Below are 20,477 nucleotides of genomic sequence, written 5' to 3'. Positions count from 1 at the left end.
ACAAGCAAAGCCATTCAAACTCTGTCAGTCTAACACTGATAAGGATTAAGACTTATTTCTAATTCCACTGTCTGATCATGAACTATCCTCACCTTGCAGATATAAAAAAAAAGCAAATCTTTTGGAAATCTATAAAGGGGGAATAATTGGTAATTCATTCCACAGATAGTTTTGGCAGATGAGGAATTAAAGGGATACTTTCATCTCTGCATGTGAACATTGATCAAATCTAACACAGAATGCAATGCCTCCTTGTCCAAAGCTTTGTACACGATCTTCCTTCTTATAAAATAGAATCTAAAGCATCAATTGTATTCTAAAACTACAGAAATAGAGTTTTGTAAAATCAAAGACAATTTCACTAAAGGTGTGTTAATATAAACTGCTAGATTTCAAAGAAATTTATTAAATTTTTATATGGTCATACAGTATGGAAACAAGCCCTTCAGCCCAACCTGCCCATGCCAACCAGGCTTCCTAAAAGGAAGCAGTCCCATTCCTCAGTGTTTGGCCTATATCTCTCCAAACCATTCCTATTCACGTCCTTGTACCAATGTCTTGTACAGCTATTACATGACTCTTGAACTCAATGCTCTGACTGATGACAGGTAAATTGAGTATGCAATACATTGCAACTGGAGAAAAATGATCAAGCTTAATTAATTTTTTAAAACCTAACAAATTAAACATTTTTAAAAATACCAAGGGATATGGGCTTAAAGTCAATGACACAGCAAGTTAATGGGATCTCTTAGATCAACTAGGCATAAATGTCAGAAATGCAGATGCCAAAAAGCAAACATCTTTCTTTAAAGCTTCTCTCACTTCATATTTACCAAGATGCAAATCAAATGTTAGCTATTGGTTTTTGGGTTTAGGGAGCAATAAATTTCATTTCAAACAAACATCTGCGCTTTCCATATAATACATTGTGCAACTTGTCGGCAAGCATATAGAAAAGTAACTTGTACATTATTGCAAAAGAGATAAAAACAGCATTATTGCACAAGTGATAGAACATATGCAGTGTACACCCATATAACTAGGTGAAAGTAAGGACTACAGATGCTGGAGATTAGAATCGAGAGACTGGTGCTGGAAAAGCACAGCAGGTCAAGCAGCATCTGAGGAGCAGGAGCAGAACCATCCTGGATGTAGCCAGGTTATTCATCCTGCTCCTTGGATGCTGTCTGACCTGCTGCACTTTTCCAGTGCCACACTCTTGACCCCCACGTACAACTAATTGATTACTGGAATGTGGGACTGAACCAGGGACCTTTAGATCTCCAGTCTAACGCACTCCAAACAGATCTATTTCAGTTGAGCACAAGGCACAAATAGATCAACTCTAGAGTTGATTGAGAGCTGGTGATGCTCTCATTGGACTCTTGTATTTCAGAATCAAGTGTGTGATGCTGGAAATGCACAGCAGGTCAGGCAGCATCTGAGGAGCAGGAAATTCGAAGTTTTGGGCAAAAGCCCTTCATCATGACCTTTCTGATGGAGGACTTTTGCCCGAAACATTGATTCTCCGGCTCCTCGGATGCTGACAGACCTGCTGTGCTTTTCCAGCACCACACATTCTATTCTAGTCTCGAGCGTCTACAGTCCTCACTTTCATCCTCTTGTATTTCAGAGCCGAGTTCTTAGAAATATTGGGTTCAAATTCCACCTCCTCCAGAGGTGAGTCGTAAGATGTATGAACAATATGATTAAAAATAAATCTTCTAGAATGGAGCTCTTCACTAGTGGGCTGTTTATTTCAAGACATGGAAAGGTCTAGAAGGGAAGGGTGAAAACTACTGTTGCACTGTACTGTAGATTTACAGAAAAATCTTTTGAAATCTGAAAATCATTTGCTGCTAATTCAACATACTGATAGCAGTGAATACAACATGGAGACATTTCATATCTGCCATAATGTATAGAATAGAAATAGCCCCTAAATCAGTTCTAAGTCAGCTACAAATGTCACAGCTATAGAAGTGATTTAGATTGAGCAGAGTCAGTTTTGAAATCAAAGAACAACTTTCAATCCCTGACAGTGTAGCCAGGTAATTCATCCATACATGTGATTGCATTTCTTGTGCACTGATTTATTACGTTTGCATGTTTGGAAAGAGCTACTTCTTCATCTGGTTATCCAGCAGAACTTGGTGATAAATCCGAAAACGCAACAATACAATCTAAGTTACCAACAATTTGAGATGCATATAAATTAACAGAAATGTGGATTTTAAACTTTAGATGTGATCCAGGCTTACTAAACACCTATGCAGAACCAACAATTTTGTGTGAACAGTCCATACTTTATTCTTACAACTGCCAAGAACATTTAAGTGTTAGTTTTAACAAAGAAAAGTAACCAATTGGAAATATGTTGAGTAAACTGAAGTGATTACAAAGGCTGCAGGTGATAAGTTTTAGTATTTTGTCTTGAGACCCACTTCAAGCAGCTCTGCATTATACAGACAAAAGTTAGCAAGTACATTAAACAGAATAAAAACTAGATCACTATTAGCTTATCCAGATTGCAGTGCAGTGCTGTGCTTTATTACTGATTCAATACTGCTTTCAATTAGGAAAGCTGTTCTCACACTTCCCCATCACTCCATATTAATATTATACTAAGGAAAAGAAATGGATCATTGTTCTCAATTTCATTAGTATTAAAAGTACTTTAAGGGTGACAGAGCAAGATGAGCTGGGTTGAGGCTAGAATCATTCAATTTTGTTTTTAAAATTTAGGGAGTGTTTGCTACTTTGTGCTGCAAAACCTGGTAGTTCCACTTTACAGATATGAGTGTGCATTGTTTAAGAGTGATGTACAGTCAGCAATTCATTCCTAGGAAGATTCTTTTTATATACTGGGAAGATTAGATGATGTGATGCTAATGCACATAATAGAGTACCTTGAGGCATTTATAAATTGGTATTAAATGCTATATAGAACACTGTAATAGAGTGATCACACGTTTCACACTCATTGCAGGATATCAGATTTCAGAACAAGGAGAGTTTAACTACAAGAAATGTGCATGCGCAGTTTCTTACACTAACAAGTTTGAGAGTCTATGACAACCCTGGTTGGAACCATCTGACATTTTAATTTATTGACAGAATTAGGCCACTGTTGGAATATTGCATGCAATTCTAGTCTCCTTCCAATTGGAATGATGCTATGAAACTTGAAAGGATTCAGAAAAGATTTACAAGGATGTTGCCAGGGTTGGAGGATTTGAGCTATAGGTAGAGTTGACTAGACTAAGGCTGTTTCCCCTGGAGCGCCGGAGGCTCAGGGGTTATAAACCTTACAAGGTTTATAAAATCATGAGAGGCATGGATAGGATAAAGAGACAAAGTCTTTTCCCTGGACAGGGGAGTTCAGAACTAGAAGGCACAGGTTTAGGGTGAGAGAAGAAAAACTTTAAAGGGACCTATGGGGCAACTTTTTCATGCACAGTGTGGTATGCATATGGAATGCGCTGCCAGAGAAAGTGGTGGAGGCTGGTACAATTACAACGTTTAATAGCCATCTGAATGGATATATGAATTGGAAGGGTTTAGAGGGATATAGGCTAAATGCTGGCAAATGGAACTAGATTAATTTAGGATATCGGATCGGCATGGACCAAAGGGCCAGTTTCCATAATGTACGTTCCTGAGACTACTTCGAAATTTCTTTTTGAATAGATAGCTAAGGCACCTATATTAAATTTTCCATAATACAATGAAGCATGAGTTAAAGTTGATGATCTGTGCCTGATAAAAATAGACATGGTTGAATGTAGTGAGGTGAACAGGAAGCTTCACCTCAATGTACCGCACCACGTGATGTCTGAGTTTAGAACTGTATCCACACCTCAATTCTTGATCAATTTGAGTGTGGAAAGTAGACGCAAATTGTGTGCTTTTCCACAAGAAAGAAGCTGCTCACCTGCCTCCAGTTTAAATTATTGGCTTCTCGCTTCTTGACCACGGATGGAGCAAAGATCCAACAAAAAAAGAATTCTTTATCAGGATTCAGATCAGCTGTGCTGCAGAATTATGTTTTAAGTTACTGGTAAGGAGACGCTGAACAGGGATGTATCCCAACAGTTGACTCCTCTACTGCAAGTGTCACAGATCTGAAATAACCACCTTATTTATTTTGTAACCTTCTTCTGCTGAGCATTTCCAGCATATCATGTCCTGTTTTTGCTCCAATAACCTCCACGTTTGCAGCCAAGATGCATTAGACCAAAGTAAGATGGGTCAGAAAGACCTGAGATAAAACATGCATTTGGTATAACAGGCTGGATTAATGCTATAAGTTCCGATTCAATGCACCAACCTGTGACAAAAGAAATACACAATGCCAAATGGAAATATTGCAACACAATTTTTAAAAGAATTCATTCACAAGATGTGGGTGTCACTGGCTAAGCCTGCATTTATTGCCCATCCTTAATTGCCGAGGGCAGTTAAAAGTCAACCACATTGCTATGGGTGTGGAGTCAGATGTAGGCCAGACAGGGTAAAGATGGCAATCTCCTTCCCTGAAGGACATTAGTGAGCCAGAAGGGTTTTTCTGACAATCAACAACAGTTTCATGATGATTAGCTTCTAATTCTAGGTTTTTATTGAATTCAAAATCCATCTGCCATGGCAGAATTCGAACCCAGGTCTCTCGAACATTAGCTGGGTTGCTGGATTAATAGTCTATTGATAATACCACGAGGCCATTGCCCCCCCAGCAATGACTGTTCACTTGAATTGAGGAGCAAAACCTAGACATTAAGAATTCACCATTCACGGGTGAAATCAGTGAAATTATCATTTTTGTTGCCTTCAGCTCCTTCTAGATCCTGGAAGCTAAAATTCAATCTTGCATAGGCCTGGATAATTCAATCAAGGTCAGAAACTTTATTTCTGACCCTGAACAGACAAGAAAAAAATACACAGCTACGTTTGCAGGGGTTATACAGTCATAGAGATATACAGCACGGAAACAGACCCTTCAGTCCAATGCATGTGCGCTGACCAGATATTCTAAATTAATCTAGTCCCATGTAACAGCACTTGGCCAATAACCCTTCTAAACCCTTCCTATTCATCCACCCATCCAGATGCCTTTTAAATGCTGCAATTGTCCCAGCTTCCACCACTTACTCTGGCAACTCATTCGATACAAGCACCACCCTCTGCGTGAAACCCTAGCAACATCCTTGTAAATCTTATCTGAGCACTTTCAAGTTTCACATCATCCTTCCGATAGGAAGGAGACCAAAACAGCACACAAAAGTGCCTGTACAGCCACAGCATGGCCTCCCAACTCCTGTACTCGATACTCTGATCAATAAAAGAAAGCATACCAAAATATCATCTACTATTCTATCTACCTACGACTCCACTTTCAAGGAACTATAAACCTGTACTTCAAGGTCTCTTTGTTCAGCAACACTCCCTAGAACCTTATCATTAAGGGCATAAGTCCTGCTCTTATATATTTTTCCAAAATGCAGCACTTCGCATTTATCTAAATTAAACTCCATTTGCCAATCCTCGGCCCATCTGATCAAGACACTTATATCCTGAGAAAACTTTTTTCACTGTCCACTATACCTCACATTTTGGTGTCATCTGCAAACTTACTAACTATACCTCTTATAGTCACATCCAAATCATTTACGTAAATAATGAAATGTAGTGGACCTAGCACTAATCCTTGTGGCACTCCACTGGTCACAGGCCTCCAGTCTGAAAAGTAACCTTCCCCCATCCTGCCTGCTACCTTCGAGCCAGTTCTGTACTCAAATGGCTAGTTCTCCCTGTATTCCATGAGATTTAACCTTGCTAATCAGTCTAACCTTGTCAAAAGCCTTACTAAAATCCAGTGATGAGGCTCTGCCCTCACCATTACTTCTGCAAAAAATTCAATCAAGTACGTGAAAAATGATTTCCCATGCACAAAGCCATGCTGACTATCCCTAATCAGTCCTTGCCTTTTCAAATACATGTACGTCCTGTCCCTCAGGATTCCCTCCAACAACTTGCCCACCACTGATGTCAGGCTCACCAGTCTATAGTTTCCTGGCTTCTCCTTACCATCTTTCTTCAAAATAGTGGTTCCAAGTTAGCCAACCTCCAGTCTTCTGGCACCTCACCTGTGACTATCAATGATACAAATATCTCAGCAAAGAGCCCAGCAATCACTTCCCTAGCTTCCCACAGAGTTCTAGGGTACACCTGATCAGGTCCTGGAGAATTATCCATTTTTATGCATTTCAAGACAACCAGCACCACCTTTCAACATGTCACCACCTATTTCTCCACTTCTATATCTTCCATGGCTTTCTCCACAGTAAACACTGATGCAAAATACTCATTTAGTTTCTCAGAACGAACGTCTGAACCAGGACCCTTTCCAGCTGAAGTGGTCTAATCCAGGCAAGGAATCCTGCTCAGCCAGTAGTGGAGTGAATCAGCTGGAAATCACTTCTCTTTGTTCGATATTAATGTCATATTCTAAATTAAAGATCTCTGAGGCACTTTAACAAATGCTGAGTGAAGGTTAAAACACCAGGTAAGGTGGAGAGGGAAGGAACACAGAACACTACAGTGTAGTACAGGCCCTTTGGCCTTCGATGTTGCACCGACCTGTGGAACCAATCTAAAGCCCATCTAACCTACACTATTCCAATATCATCCATATATTGATCCAATGACTATTTAAATGTCCTTAAAAGTTGGCTAGTCCACTACTGTTGCAGGTAGGATATTCCCACGCCCTTTCTACTGAGTAAAGGAACTACCTCTGACATCTGCTCAATATCTTTCATCCCTCAATTTAAAGCTATGTCCCCTCATGCTAGCCATCATCATTCGAGGAAAAAGGCTTTCACTATCCACCCTATCTAATCCTCTGATCATCCTGTATCCCACTATTATGTCACCTCAACCTTCTCTCTAATGAAAACAGCCTCAAGTCCTTCAGCCTGTCCTCATAAGACCTTCCCTCCATACCAGGCAACATCCAGGTAAATCTCCTCTGCACCCTTTTCAATGCATCCACATCCTTCCTATAATGCAGCAACCAGAAGTGCACGTAATACTCCAAGTACACCCGCAAAAGAGTCTTATACACCTGCAACATGACCTCATGGCTCCGAAACTCAATCCCTCTACCAATAAGAGCTAACACACTTGTACTCCTTCTTAACAACCCTATCAACCTGGGTGGCAACTTTCAGGGATCTATGCATATGGACACAAATCTCTCTGCTCATCCACATTACCAAGAACCTTACCATTCGCCCATTAAACTTTATTTCTGTTACTCCTTCCAAAGTGAATCACCTCATACTTTTCCGCATTAAACTCCATTTGCCACCTCTCAGCCCAATTCTGCAACTTATCTACATCCCTCTATATCCTGCAACATCCTTCCACACTGTCCACAACACCACCAACTTTAGTGTCATCTGTAAATGTACATACCCATCCTTCTCCGCCCTTATCCAGGTCATTTAAAAAAATGACAAATAGCAGTGGCCCCAAAACAGATCCTTGCAGTCCACCACTAGTAACTGAACTCCAGAATGAACATTTCCCATCAACCATTACCCTGTCTTCTTACAGCTAGTCAATTTCTGATTCAAACCGCTAAATCACCCTCTATCCCATGCCTCCATATTTTCAGCAGTAGCCTACTGTGGGGTACCTTATCTGAAATCCACATACAGCACATCAACTGCTTTGCCCTCATCCACCTGTTTGGGCACCTTCTCAAAGAACTCTAAGGTTTGTGAGGCATGACCCACCCTTCACAAAACCGTGTTGACTATCCCTAATCAAATTATTCCTTTCTAGATGATTATTAATCTATCTTTAATATTCCTTTCCAAAACTTTGCCCACAACAGAAGTAAGGCTCACTGGTCTATAATTATCAGTGTTGCCTCTACTCTTCTTGAACAAGGGGATAAACATTTGCTATCCTCCAGTCTTCTGGCACTATTCCAGTAGACAATGACAACATAAAGATCAAAGCCAAAGGGTCTGCAATCTCCTCTCCAGCTTCCCAGAGACTCCTAGGATAAATCCCATCCAGCCCGGGGACTTAGCTATTTTCACACTTTCCAGAATTGCTCACACCACCTCATGAACCTTAATCATATCTCGTCTAATGGCCTGTATCTCAGCACTCTCCTTGGCAACATTGTCTTTTTCCCTTGTGAATACTCAAAAAATATTCATTTTGCGCCTCTCCTATCTCTTTGAAGTCCATGTACAACTTCCCACTACAGTCCTTGATTGGCCCTAATCTTACCCTAGTCATTCTTTTAGTCCTTAATCCTACCTGGAAAGAAGGTGAGTTGCAGCATGGCAGGTGGGATAACATGGGGTGCATGTCATGTGGCGGCATGGAGTACGAGCATGCCAGCTGGTGGTGTAGCCTATCATGTGAGGTCACAGCAGGGAAAACATGCCACTTGTGTGAGAGGATAGGGTAGGTCAAAATGGTCAGAGAGAGAGAGTGATCAAGGGTCAGTTTCATAGTCAGCTAAGAGTCAAAGCAAGTTTTAATTCCTCTAACTTCAAGAGGAAACGGGTTAGCCAGGCAAGTTAAGTAAATCAGATATAATCTCACGGAATCACAGATGTTTTACTGCGTGAAAGGAGGCCATTTAGCCAGCGATAGACAAGCATTGTTACATTTTGCCAATTTCCTGCTTTTTCCTATACTTTTTTTCTAATTCAAATAATCACCTTGAATGCCCCAATTAAACCTGCCTCCCCACAGTTCCAGGCAGTGCATTCCATATCATAAGTACTCACTGACTGAAAATGTTTCAGTTCATCTGTGCATCTTTTGCAGGTCACTTTAGATCTAAACTTTCTTGCTCCTTTTATAAGGAACATTTTCCCCCCATTTACTCTATTTAGCCCAATCATAATTTTGAAAATCCCGCTTTTAAGATCTCCTCTTAAGCAGTCTTTTTTCCAAGGGGAACAGCTCCAATTTCCGAAATCTATCCTCATAACTGGTCACTCCTCACCTTTGGAACCATTCTCCAATACATTCACATCCTCCCTGTACTGTGGCACAATACTGTGGCTGAGGCCTAACGAGCGTCTTGCTCAAGTTCAACATTACCTCTTTGCTCTTGTACTCTATGTCCGTATTAACAAAGCCGAGGATAACTGCATGATTTACTTAGTGCTCTCTCTCCTATTCTGACACTTTTAATGATCTGTCCACATCTACACCTTCTGCTCCTGCACAATCCTTAGAATTAAACCCCTTATTTTTATTCTGTCTTTCATTGTTCCTCCTCCTAAAGGCATCACTTCACACTCCTCTATACTGAAACACACGTGCCACCTATCTGACTATTTAACCAACTTGTCTATGTCCTAAGTTTGACACTGTCCTTACAGTTCACAATTCTTTCTGGTTTTGTGTCATCTGCAAGCTTTGAAATTGCCTCCTGCACATCAATTTCATGATCATTAATATAAATTATGAAAAACAAGAATCTCAAATACCAACTTCTGGGCAACTCCACAACAAAACTTACCCCACCCTGAAAAACACTGACCATTATTGTTTCCCATAACTCAGCCGATTTCCTATTAGTGTTACTATTGATTCTATCATTCCATGCCCCAGAACTTTCTTCACATGTCTGTTGTGTAACACTGTTCAAACTTCTTCAGAAACTCTAAGTATGCCACACTAATAGCAAGATTAAAAAGATAAGTTACCACTGTTTTAACAGGCCTTCACCTGATGCAAGAACACTGCTCCGAATACTTATGATTGCAAGTAAATCTGTTGGAGTATAATCTGGGTGTCATGTGACTTCTGATTTTGCCCACCCCATTCCAACACAGTCACTTCCACATCATGGTTACCAAACCTTAGGGCTGCTCTACCATTAGTAAGTCACAAAGTCATAGAGACATACACCACAGAAACAGACCCTTTGGTCCAACTCGGCCATGCCAACTTGATATTCTATATTAATCTAGTCCCATTTGCCAGCATTTAGCCCCTAATCACCTAAACCCTTCCTATTCATAAACACATTCAGATGCCCTTTAAATGTTGTAATTGAACCAGCCGTCACCACTTCCTCTGGCAGTTTATTCCAGACACACACCATCTCCGTGTGAAAAAGTTGTCCCTTAGGTCCCTTTTAAATCTTTCTCCTCTCATCTTAAATCTATGCCCTCTTGTTTTGGACTCCCTTACCACGTGGAAAAAACATTGACTATTCACCCTATCCATGCCCCTCATGATTTTATAAACCTCTGTAAGGTCACTCCTCCGCCTCTGATGCTCCAGAGAAAATACCCCCGCCTATTCAGCCTCTCCCTGTAACTCAAACTCTGGCAACATCCTTGTGAATCTTTCCTGAACTCTTTCAAGTTTCATAAAATCTTTCTGATACTGGGGAGACCAGAAATGAATGCAGTATTCCAAAAGTGGCCTAACCAATGTCCTGTACAGCTGCAACGCGACCTGCCAGTGCCTATATCCAATACACTAAACAAAGGCAAGCGAACCACATGTCTTCTTCAATATTCAGTCTGCCTGTGACTCAACCTTCAAGTGGAGCTACAAACCTGCACTCCAAGATCTCTTTGTTCAGCATCACTCCCCTGGACCTTACCATTTAGTCTATAAGTCCTGTCCTGATTTGCATTTCCAAAATGGAGCACCTCACATTTATCTAAATTAAACTCCATCTGCCTCAGCCCATCTATATCAAGGTGCTGTTGTACTCAGAGGTAACGTTTTTCACTGTCCACTCTACCACTACTTTTGTTCTCATCTGCAAATTTATAACCAAACCCCCTATATTCAAATCCAGATTATTTCTATAAATGACAAAATGCAGTGAACCCAGAACCAATCCTTGCAGAACATCACTGGTCACAGGCCTCCAGTCCAAAAAGCAACCCTCTTGTCTCCTACCTTCAAGCCAGTCTTGTACCCAGATGGTTAGTCCTCCCTGTATTCCATGCGATCTAACCTTGTTAATCAGGCTACCATGCGGGACCTTGTCGAATGCCTCAATGAAGACCATATAGAAAACGTCCACCATTCTGCCATCAATCCTCATCATCACATAGAACCATAGAACATTACAGTGCAGTGCAGGCCATTTGGCCCTCGATGTTGTGCCAACCTGTGGAACCAATCTGGAGCATATCTAACTTACAATATTCCATTCTCATTCATATGCCTATCCAATGACCATTTAAATGCCCTTAAAGTTGGCACGTCTACTACTGTTGCAGGCAGTGCGTTCCACACCTCTACTACAGAGTAAAGAAATTACCTCTGACATCTGTCCTATATTTATCACCCCTCAATTCAAAGCTATGTCCCCTTGTGCTCGGGATCAATATCTGAGGAAAAAGGCTCTCACTGTCCAACCTATTTAACCCTCTGATTATCTTATATGTCTCAATTAAGTCACCTCTCAACCTTCTTCTCTCTAATGAAAACAGCCTGAAGTCCTTCAGCCTTTCCTTGTAAGACCTTACCTCCACACCAGGCAACATCCTAATAAACCTCCTCTGAACCCTTTCCAAAGCTTCCACATCCTTCCTATAATGCAGTGACCAGAACTGTACGCAATACTCCAAGTGTGGCCGCACCAGAGTTTTGTACAGCTGCAGCAGGATCTCATGGTTCCGAAACTTGATCCCTCTACCAAAAGGTAACCCACCATATTAATGGAGTCATGATGCACAATTCCTCCAACAGCACTCGCCATGAACTCCAATCATTGGAAAATGGAATTTGAAAAAATTAAAATGCCCTTGCATTAATTAAAAACATGCCAATACTGTTTAAATCAGAATTAAGATTACTAACCTCCCCCTCTTCATCCTCTCTTTCAATGGGATGATAGAAATCTAATAGAGTTTGACAGCCAAGGCTGATAGTGGTATCTGCTGGAAAGTATAAAGGCTCATCCTCATGAGGCATTATTCAAGTTAGTGAGACATGATTTCCCACGCACAAAGCCATGTTGATTATCCCTAATCTGTCCTTGCCTTTCCAAATACATGTAAATCCTGTCCCTCAGAATCTCCTCCAACAACTTGCCCACCACTGAAGTCAGGCTTAACAATCTATAGTTCCCTGGCTATTCCTTACCACCTGTCTAGAATAGTGGCACCACTCTAGCCAAACTCCAGTCATCCGACACCTTACTCATGGTTATCGATGATACAAATATTGCAAAGGGCCCAACAATCACTTCGAGCTTCCCACGAAGTTCTACGGTACACCTGATCAGTTCAAGGGCATTTAACCAAATTTATGCATTTTAAGACGTCCAGCATCGCCTCCTCTGTAATAATGGACACTTTTCAAGATATCACTATTTCCCCACTCGCTAGCTTTCATATCCTTCTTCACAGTAAACATTGATACAAAATACTCATATAGTATCTCAGCCATCTCCTGCCAAACTTAAGTGGCTTTGCTGACCCTATTTACCAAAGCTATCTCAGGTTCCCATTTTGCCCTCCTGATCTTCCTCTTAAGTGTACTCCTATTGCCCTTATTCTCATCTAAGGATTCACTTGATCCCTGCTGTGTACATCAGACATATGCTTAAATTTTTCTAGTGATCCAGCATTCCATACGTCTATCAGCCTTGCTCTTTACACAAACAAGAACATACTGTCTCTGGAGTCGCATTCTCATTTTTCAAGGTTTTCCACTTTCCAGCCATCCCTTTACCTGCGAGTAACCACCAAACCCTTTCCTTCCATCACCTTTTGAAGGTTCTTGCCTAATACTGTCAAAATTAGCCTTCCTCCAATTTAGAACTTTAACTTCTGGATCAGGTCTATCCTTTTCCATAACTATTTTAAAACTAACAGAATTTTGATCACTGGCCCCAAAGTGCTCCCCCCTCCACTGACATCTCAGTTACTTTCCCTGCCTTATTTCCCAAAGAGAAGATCAAGTTTTGCTCCTTCTCTAATAGGTACATCCACATACTGAATGATAAAGTTTTCTTATTCACACTTAAATTCCTCTATCCAAGCCATTAACACTATGGCAGTTGAGTCGATGTTTGGAAAGTTAAAACTTCCTACCGTTTCAACCCTATTATTCTCACAAATAACTTACATCGTGCTGCAAATTTCCTTCTCAATTTCCCACTGACTATGTGGGGAGCTATAGTATAATCCTAATAAGGTGATCGCCTCTTCCCTATTTCTCAGCCTTACCCAAATAGCTTCACTGGATGTGCTCCCCAGAATATCCACTCAAAATACAATGTTGTCCCTAATCAAAAACAACACTCCCTTCTTTTCTTGCAATCCCTCCCCTTATCTTTTAGAAACCACCACTCCCATCCTTCCTATAGTATCTACACCCTGGAACAATAAGCTGCCAGTCCTGTCCATCCCTGAGCCACATCTCTGAAATAGCTATGATATCCCAGTCCCATGTCCTCAGCCATGCCTGGAGTTCACCTGCCTTACCTGTCAGGACTCTTGCATTGAAATAAATGCAGTTTAATTGATAAGTCCTATCGCATTCTCTGCACTGATCCTGGCTGCTTTGACAATTTGACTTGCTCCTTTTCCAACTGCACAAATCTCAGATTGATCTCTTTTCTCACTATCTCTCTGGGTCCTATGACATCAATTGCTCGGAACCTGATGCATCCCTTTGCAGTGGAGCCAGTCTCGGTACTGGAAACTCGGGCTACATTCCAGAGAGTCCATCATGTGCCAAAACAGCACACTTGTTTGAGATGGGGATAGCCACGAAGAATCCTGTACTACCTGCTGACCTCTCTTACCTTTCCAAGCAACAACCCATCTACCAGACTGTATCTGTGACTTTTTACCTTTCTGAAACTGCATTTATCACACACCCCTAGCTTCTGTAAATTTCTCATTGCCTCCAACTGCTGCTCAAACCTGTCCATGTGATCTGATAGGATTCGCAACCAAACACACTTTCTGTAGAAGACATAATCCTCAGTGACATTGAAGTTCTCCCTCATCTCCCACACCTGACAGGAAGAGCACATCAGTCTACTAAAGGTCATCTTTGCATCTTAGCAATCTACAGACCAAGAAAATAGCACAGTCTTACTGCTCTAAAACCACTGCTCTAGGATAACTTGGTACCTATGTTTTGTATGTTATAAGAGTTTAAGCTAGAGACAAATCTCAATAAAAAATAGAAACAAAATAAAAATTCACCCCACCCACTATTGTAGTTTCATTAAGTAAAACTGAGTATGGTTAGATTTTTTTTTTTTTAAAATCACAGCTGTTCCCCTGCTGTGAGCAACCCTGATATTGAGTTTTCTCCAAGGTCAGTTGTGAATTTAATTGTTTATTTGTCTTAGACCGAACTCAGATGTCCAGAAATGCTTGCACGGGCAGATGACTAGTGGCGGTTTAACTTGATGGTGACCACAACTCAGGTGAGGTGAGAGAGGTTGAGAAGAGTCCTTCACGGTAACCTCAGCTGGTGTCGTCTTTGAACCCAAGCTACTGACATCACTGCACCAAAATCAACTGAGCTAATCAAGCCTGTGGTTACCTCTTCAAAAAAACTCTAGCAAGTTAGTAAAAACACAATTTCCCCTGTCTTCCTAATCAACCCATCTTTTTCAATATAACTTAATTTTATCACAAATACTTCTCTAAGATTTCCCACCGCTGAGAACTCAGCATGTCTAGTAGCATCTGTGGAGAGAGAAACACTTAACATTGAGTCCACTATGACTGTTCTTTCAAAATGAAAGGGTTTGGAAAATAGTCGTTTTTATCCTGTTGACAGAGATAGAGGACTGAGTGGAATAAACAATGAGGGTGCCCAACTCAAGTTGGAGAAGCAACACATCAATTCCCAGTTAGGCACATCGCAGTCTCTAGGACTCCACATTGAGTTCACAACTCCTAAGTGTGATCGCCAGTCTTCACCTCATAATTCATTTCTCTCCCCAACTATGCTGCTAGACCTGCCAGGTTTCTCCAGCATTTTCTGTTTTTATTTAAGACTTCCAGCATCCGCAGTATTCTGCTTTTACAGAAATAAGTCAAATCCTCTGAAGTATCTGACTCAAACTTAAAGTTGGGAAACCAGAGTTGATTGCAGTAGTTAGGTAATTACTCAGGCATTTCAACTCACCAAAAAAGTTACAAATGTAGTACTAGAACATCCACATGGTCCTGGCATGCATCTTCCAAGGACTCTAAATTATCTAGAATCAGAGATCTAGACCATTATCGCACATTATGATTTGCTATTTTACACTCATCTAGATGAAGTGAATGCCAAAGTTTCAGTTTATTTGAATAACATTCACGTCTAGATGAAAAATAGCAAAAGATCCAGCAATGAAACTTGTGATATCTCACTGGACACAGGCTTCCAGTGACAAAAGCAATCTTTGACCATCATCCTATGCCTCCTCCCATTAAGCTAATTTTAGATCCAATTTGCCAAACTGTCCTGGATCCCACAGGCTCTTACCTTCTTGACCAATCTGCTATGCAAGACCCTGTCAAAAGCCTTACTGAAATACACATCCATTGCATTAGATGCATGGATGAGGGTAGTCATCTCCTTGAAAAACTCAAACTAACCTTGTGAGAAGTGATCATTCACTGACAAAGCCATGCTGATTATCTTTTATTGCTCCAAGTGGAGATTTATTCTGTCGCTCAAATTTTTTCAATAGGTCCCCATCTGTTGATATCAGACTCATTGACTTATAGTTGTCCAGTTTATCCCTCCCAACATTCTTGAATAATAATAACACATTAGTTGCTCCAGTCCTCAGCAACCACTCACATACTTTGAGAGGATTTGAAAATTAATTTTAAGGCCTCCTTCTTTGCCTCTCCTAGCAGCCTGAGATAAATTTCATCTGGGCCTGGTTATTTAATCAATGTTAAGTCTGCTAAAACCTCCTCCAACTTAATTGCCATTTTTTTACAAGTATATCATAGCCGTCTTTCCTGAGTTCTAAACATACACTGTTCTTCTTCATTATGAATATAATTGTAGAGCAGTCATTTAAAATCTTATCTACATTTCCTGGTCCCAACCACAGTTTGCCACTTAAATCCCTCATTATCTTATTCCTAATAGGTTTATGAAATGCATTATGGATTTTATCTGCCAGTGCGTTTTCAGGTCCTCTTCACTTACCTAATTTTTTTTTAAAAAGTACTCCCCTGCATTTTATCTACACCTCAACAGCTTGTTGTTCTAACCCTTTGGTATCTACAAGTTTCCCTTTTTATCCTCATCCAATCCTGTACATTCGTCACCATCCAGTGTTCTCTAGAATTGAAATTGCACTTTAAGGTACGTGTTGGCCCCGCACTTCTAATATTTGAAAGACTCTGCCTGCTCCAGGGCAGATTTTCCTGCAAGGAGCAGCTTCCAGCACACTTTTGCCAGATCTCATCTTGGCATATTAACATCAGCCTTTGTCCCAATTCAATTCAATTGTCTGCTAGCTCATGACTAAGTAATTATCTTCAAAAAGCATATCCCAAGTCAAGAGTTGAAATCAAAATTGATTTTAGTTTATAGCAAAATGTGCCATCAAATATACTATTACTCCACAGTGAACACAACTGAGTAGCAGAAATTGTTTTAAGGGATTACCTTACTGGTCAGAAGAAAAGGCTATATGACAGAAAAGCACAGCAAACATTCCAATCAGTTCATCAATGAACGAAGGCTATCCCCATACCTCATCTTGATAGCTGCCCCTATAGGCTTTCTCCAAGCCAGAGTCCAAGAAATTCAAGCTGAATTTGTTAATTGGAGGTTTGAAGAAGTATTCATCCATTAGCCTATAAATGGAGAAACCAGATCAGATCAGAATTAATGTTAAAAAAATGAAACTCATTGACAAAAACTGGTACCTGAACATGGGAGAGGAGACGGACATGTTAGAGAGATGGACAAACTGCCACTGCCATTTTAAAAATCAAAGAAGAAACATATAGCCATAAAGCACTCTGAAGTCCTTTATTGTTTCACAGACAATGAATTGCAGCTTTGCTGTTAAATGAGGGAGAAATATTGGCTCAGACACCTGAAGAACTCCACTGCTCTTTGAATAGTGCTATGGAACCCTTTGCATCTACGTGCAACAGATAAATAAGCCGTTATCATTTCATCCAAAAAAACCAGCACTCCCTCAGGGTCAGCATAGATTATGGCTCCAAGTTATCTGTAAGCCCAAGGAGTTTCAGGACGTGCACTCTCAACAGACTAAACAGGAATTACCGAATTTCCTAAAAATTCCATGAAATTCCATGAAATGTGAAATCCTCAATTTGATTTATTTTAAGAAGGGAGCAATCTAATTCTGATTACAATTATGAAACAGACAATTCCAACATTGCAAGCTGGCAACATTCATGTTTGTCCAAAAATAGGGGACATGCTTATAGAGAGGGGGAGCAAGCGAGAGTGGAGCATCAAGATAGCTGTACCTGCTGGGAAGGCAGCTCAACTGGACAGATTCTGTTTTGGAGACTTTGAAGTGTGTAATGTACCGGACAGCTATAATGTTAGAACTCAAGAGGAAGTTTAGAAAATTAATGAGGTAGCCAAGTTTAGCATCATGATTCAGAAGAAATCCTAGGGAATGACAAACTGGGATAGTTGCTGGCTGTGTTGGGGGAAGTCATGACGAGCTCTGAAGAAGCCAGTGAGCATTACTATCTCAGCACAACTGGAAGAGTGAGGCTTGAAAAACTCTCAAGCAGAACTTGGCAACTGAAGTATTGGAGCTCAGCGACAGTTCTAGCATGGTGAAGTTAGCTGCCAATTAAAAGCTGCCGCTTGAGAGGTTGCTTGAAGGTAAGATTGAATAAAGAGAAGAATTATGATCCCTTGTGATGTTTAATGAGTTTCAATAATCTGCCATTTCAGTCACATTTGAGGGAAATTGCTGAGAAATCAGAGGTCTATATTTTGATGGCACTTGCTACCGGACATGCATCACTGTGTTTAATAAGCAATTAATACCCATATGAACCATTTTAATTTTGAGTGTTAAAAACAAGGTATACAGAGGAACTTTAATTATCCGAAGGCCACGGGCAGGGAGTATTTCATTCAGTTAATCGAATGCTGGATGACATAGTTTAACCATGCGTCGGGACCTTACGATCTTGTTTGGATAATCCGAAATTCGGATAATCGAATGCCGGATAATACAGGTTCCTCTGTACAGAACAACCGCGATTATCAGAACGAGATGGGTGGGGAGTATTTTGTTTGGATAACTGATCAGGGTTCCCGTGGCTGCGGCAATAGCAGGAACAGGGGGCCCCGGTGGCGGCGGCAATAGCAGGAACAGGGGGACCTGGTGGCGGCGGCAATAGCAGGAACAGGGGCCCCGGTGGCGGCGACAATAGCAGGAACAGGGGCCCCGGTGGCAGTGGCAATAGCAGGAACAGGAGCCCCAGTGACGACAGCAATATCAAGAACAGGGTCCCATGACAATCCTGTTCCTGCTCTCGCAGCCAGACCAGGCTGCTTGCTCTCGCTGTGCTTTTATTTAAATTTAATAAAATTTTTACAGGACCTTGAGATCTTGTTCGGATAATCTGAAATTCGGATAACCAAGGTTGTTCTGTATATGCAACCTAGATTGTAATAACATTCTACAGTTGTAAAATAAAAGTTTATTGTTGTTTGCTCAAAACTGTAGAATCTTATGGCTTTATTCTCTTAGTACATCCCCTGTACCTTTCATGTTGTCTACTTTAAGAATAGGAAGGCGGTGCTGAATTTGATGGATTTGACTGAGACAGGCTGGGGGGAGGGGAAATGAGGAAACTGGTGAAATCCGAGTTCATCCCTTGTGGTTGGAGGGTTCCTAGCCGGAAGATGAGGCGTTCTTCCTCCAACCATCGTTTCGCTGTGGTCTGACGATGGAGGAATCCAAAGACCTGCATATCCTTGGTGGAGTAGGAGGGGGAATTGAAATGTTGAGCTACAGGGTGGCTGGGTTGGTTGGTCCGGGTGTCCCAGAGGTGTTCTCTGAAACGCTTTTTCAGCTCTGATCTCCAGCATCTGCAGACCTCACTTTCTCCTCGCATGATAGATTGGTTAGTAAGGTTAGGTCACATGGGATCCAGGGATAGCTAGGCAATTGGATACAAGATTGGCTTGAAGTTAGGAAACAGAGGATGGTGGTGAAGGTTTGTTGTTCAGACCGGAAGCCTGTGACCAGCGGTGTGTCGCAAGGATCAATGCTGGATCCACTGCTGTTCATCACTTACATAAACGGTTTGGATTAGAAGATTGGAGGCATGGTCAATAAATTTGTGGACAACACCAAAATTAGTAGCATAAGAGGACATCAGAGGTTATCTAAGGGTACAATAGGATCTTGATCAACTGGACCAGTAGGCTGAGGAATAGTAGATGAAGTATAAAGCAGATAAATACGAGGTGTTGCATTTTGGTAAGAAAAACCATAGGAAAGCTTACACAATTAATGATAGAGCCCTGGAGAGTGTTGTCGAACAGTGAGACCTAAGGGTGCAGGTGCACAGTTCCTTGAAAGTGGCATCACAGGTAGACAGGGTGATGAAGGTAGTGCTTGCCTTTATCAGTCAGACTATTGAGCACAAGAGTTGTGATATCACGTTACACCTGTATGAAACATTGACAAGGCCACATTTGGCACAATTTGGGTCAATTCTGCTTACCCTGCTATAGGAAGTATGTCATTAAACTCAAAAGGGTGAAAAAACAATTTACAAGGATGTTACCAAAATACGAAGGTTTGAATTAAGGCTGGATAGGCTGGGACTCTTTTTTTTCCCCTTGAAGCATATGAGAGGTGACTTCATACAAGCTTATGAAATCATGGAGGGACATAGATAAGGTGAATAACCAAGGTCTTTACCACAAGATAGGGCATTCAAAACTAGAGGGTATAGGTTTAAGGTGAGAGGGGAAAGATTTTAAAGGAACCTGACGGACAACGTTTTCATAAAAAGGGTGGTATGTGTATGGAACAAGCTGCCAGAGGAAATGACAGAGGCATTACAATTACAACATTTAAGACATTTGGACAGGTACATGAATAGGAAAAGTTTCGAAGAATATGGGCCAAACACAGCCAAATGAGACTAGTTCAGTCTGAGACAAGTTGGGCCTGCTTCCATGTTAGGAGAAAGTGAGGACTGCAGATGCTGGAGATCAGAGCTGAAAAATGTGTTGCTGGAAAAGCACAGCAGGTCAGGCAGCATCCAAGGAGCAGGAAAATCGACGTTTCGGGCATAAGCCCTTCTTCAGGAATGAGGAGGGTTTGCCAAGCAGGCTAAGATAAAAGGTAGGGAGGAGGGACTTGGGGGAGGGGCGTTGGAAATCCGATAGGTGGAAGGAGGTTAAGGTGAGGGAGATAGGCCGGAGAGGGGGTGGGCGCAGAGAGGTCAGGAAGAAGA

General features: G+C 41.2%; 1 protein-coding gene across 2 annotated transcripts in view; it reads right to left on the bottom strand.

Moving 5' to 3' along the window:
* The window catches only part of adcy9 (adenylate cyclase 9), a 171,973-nt gene that overhangs the window by 23,546 nt on the left and 127,950 nt on the right, over nucleotides 1-20,477 (bottom strand). For both annotated transcript variants that reach the window (XM_043711470.1, XM_043711471.1), the window contains exon 5: nucleotides 16,754-16,856. In XM_043711470.1, the coding sequence (XP_043567405.1) occupies nucleotides 16,754-16,856 (103 nt within the window). The remainder of the gene's footprint in view (nucleotides 1-16,753; nucleotides 16,857-20,477) is intronic.

This window comes from Chiloscyllium plagiosum, chromosome 21 (assembly GCF_004010195.1).
Source record: "Chiloscyllium plagiosum isolate BGI_BamShark_2017 chromosome 21, ASM401019v2, whole genome shotgun sequence".
Taxonomy (NCBI): domain Eukaryota; kingdom Metazoa; phylum Chordata; class Chondrichthyes; order Orectolobiformes; family Hemiscylliidae; genus Chiloscyllium; species Chiloscyllium plagiosum.
This window is presented reverse-complemented; position numbering and strand designations above follow the sequence as displayed.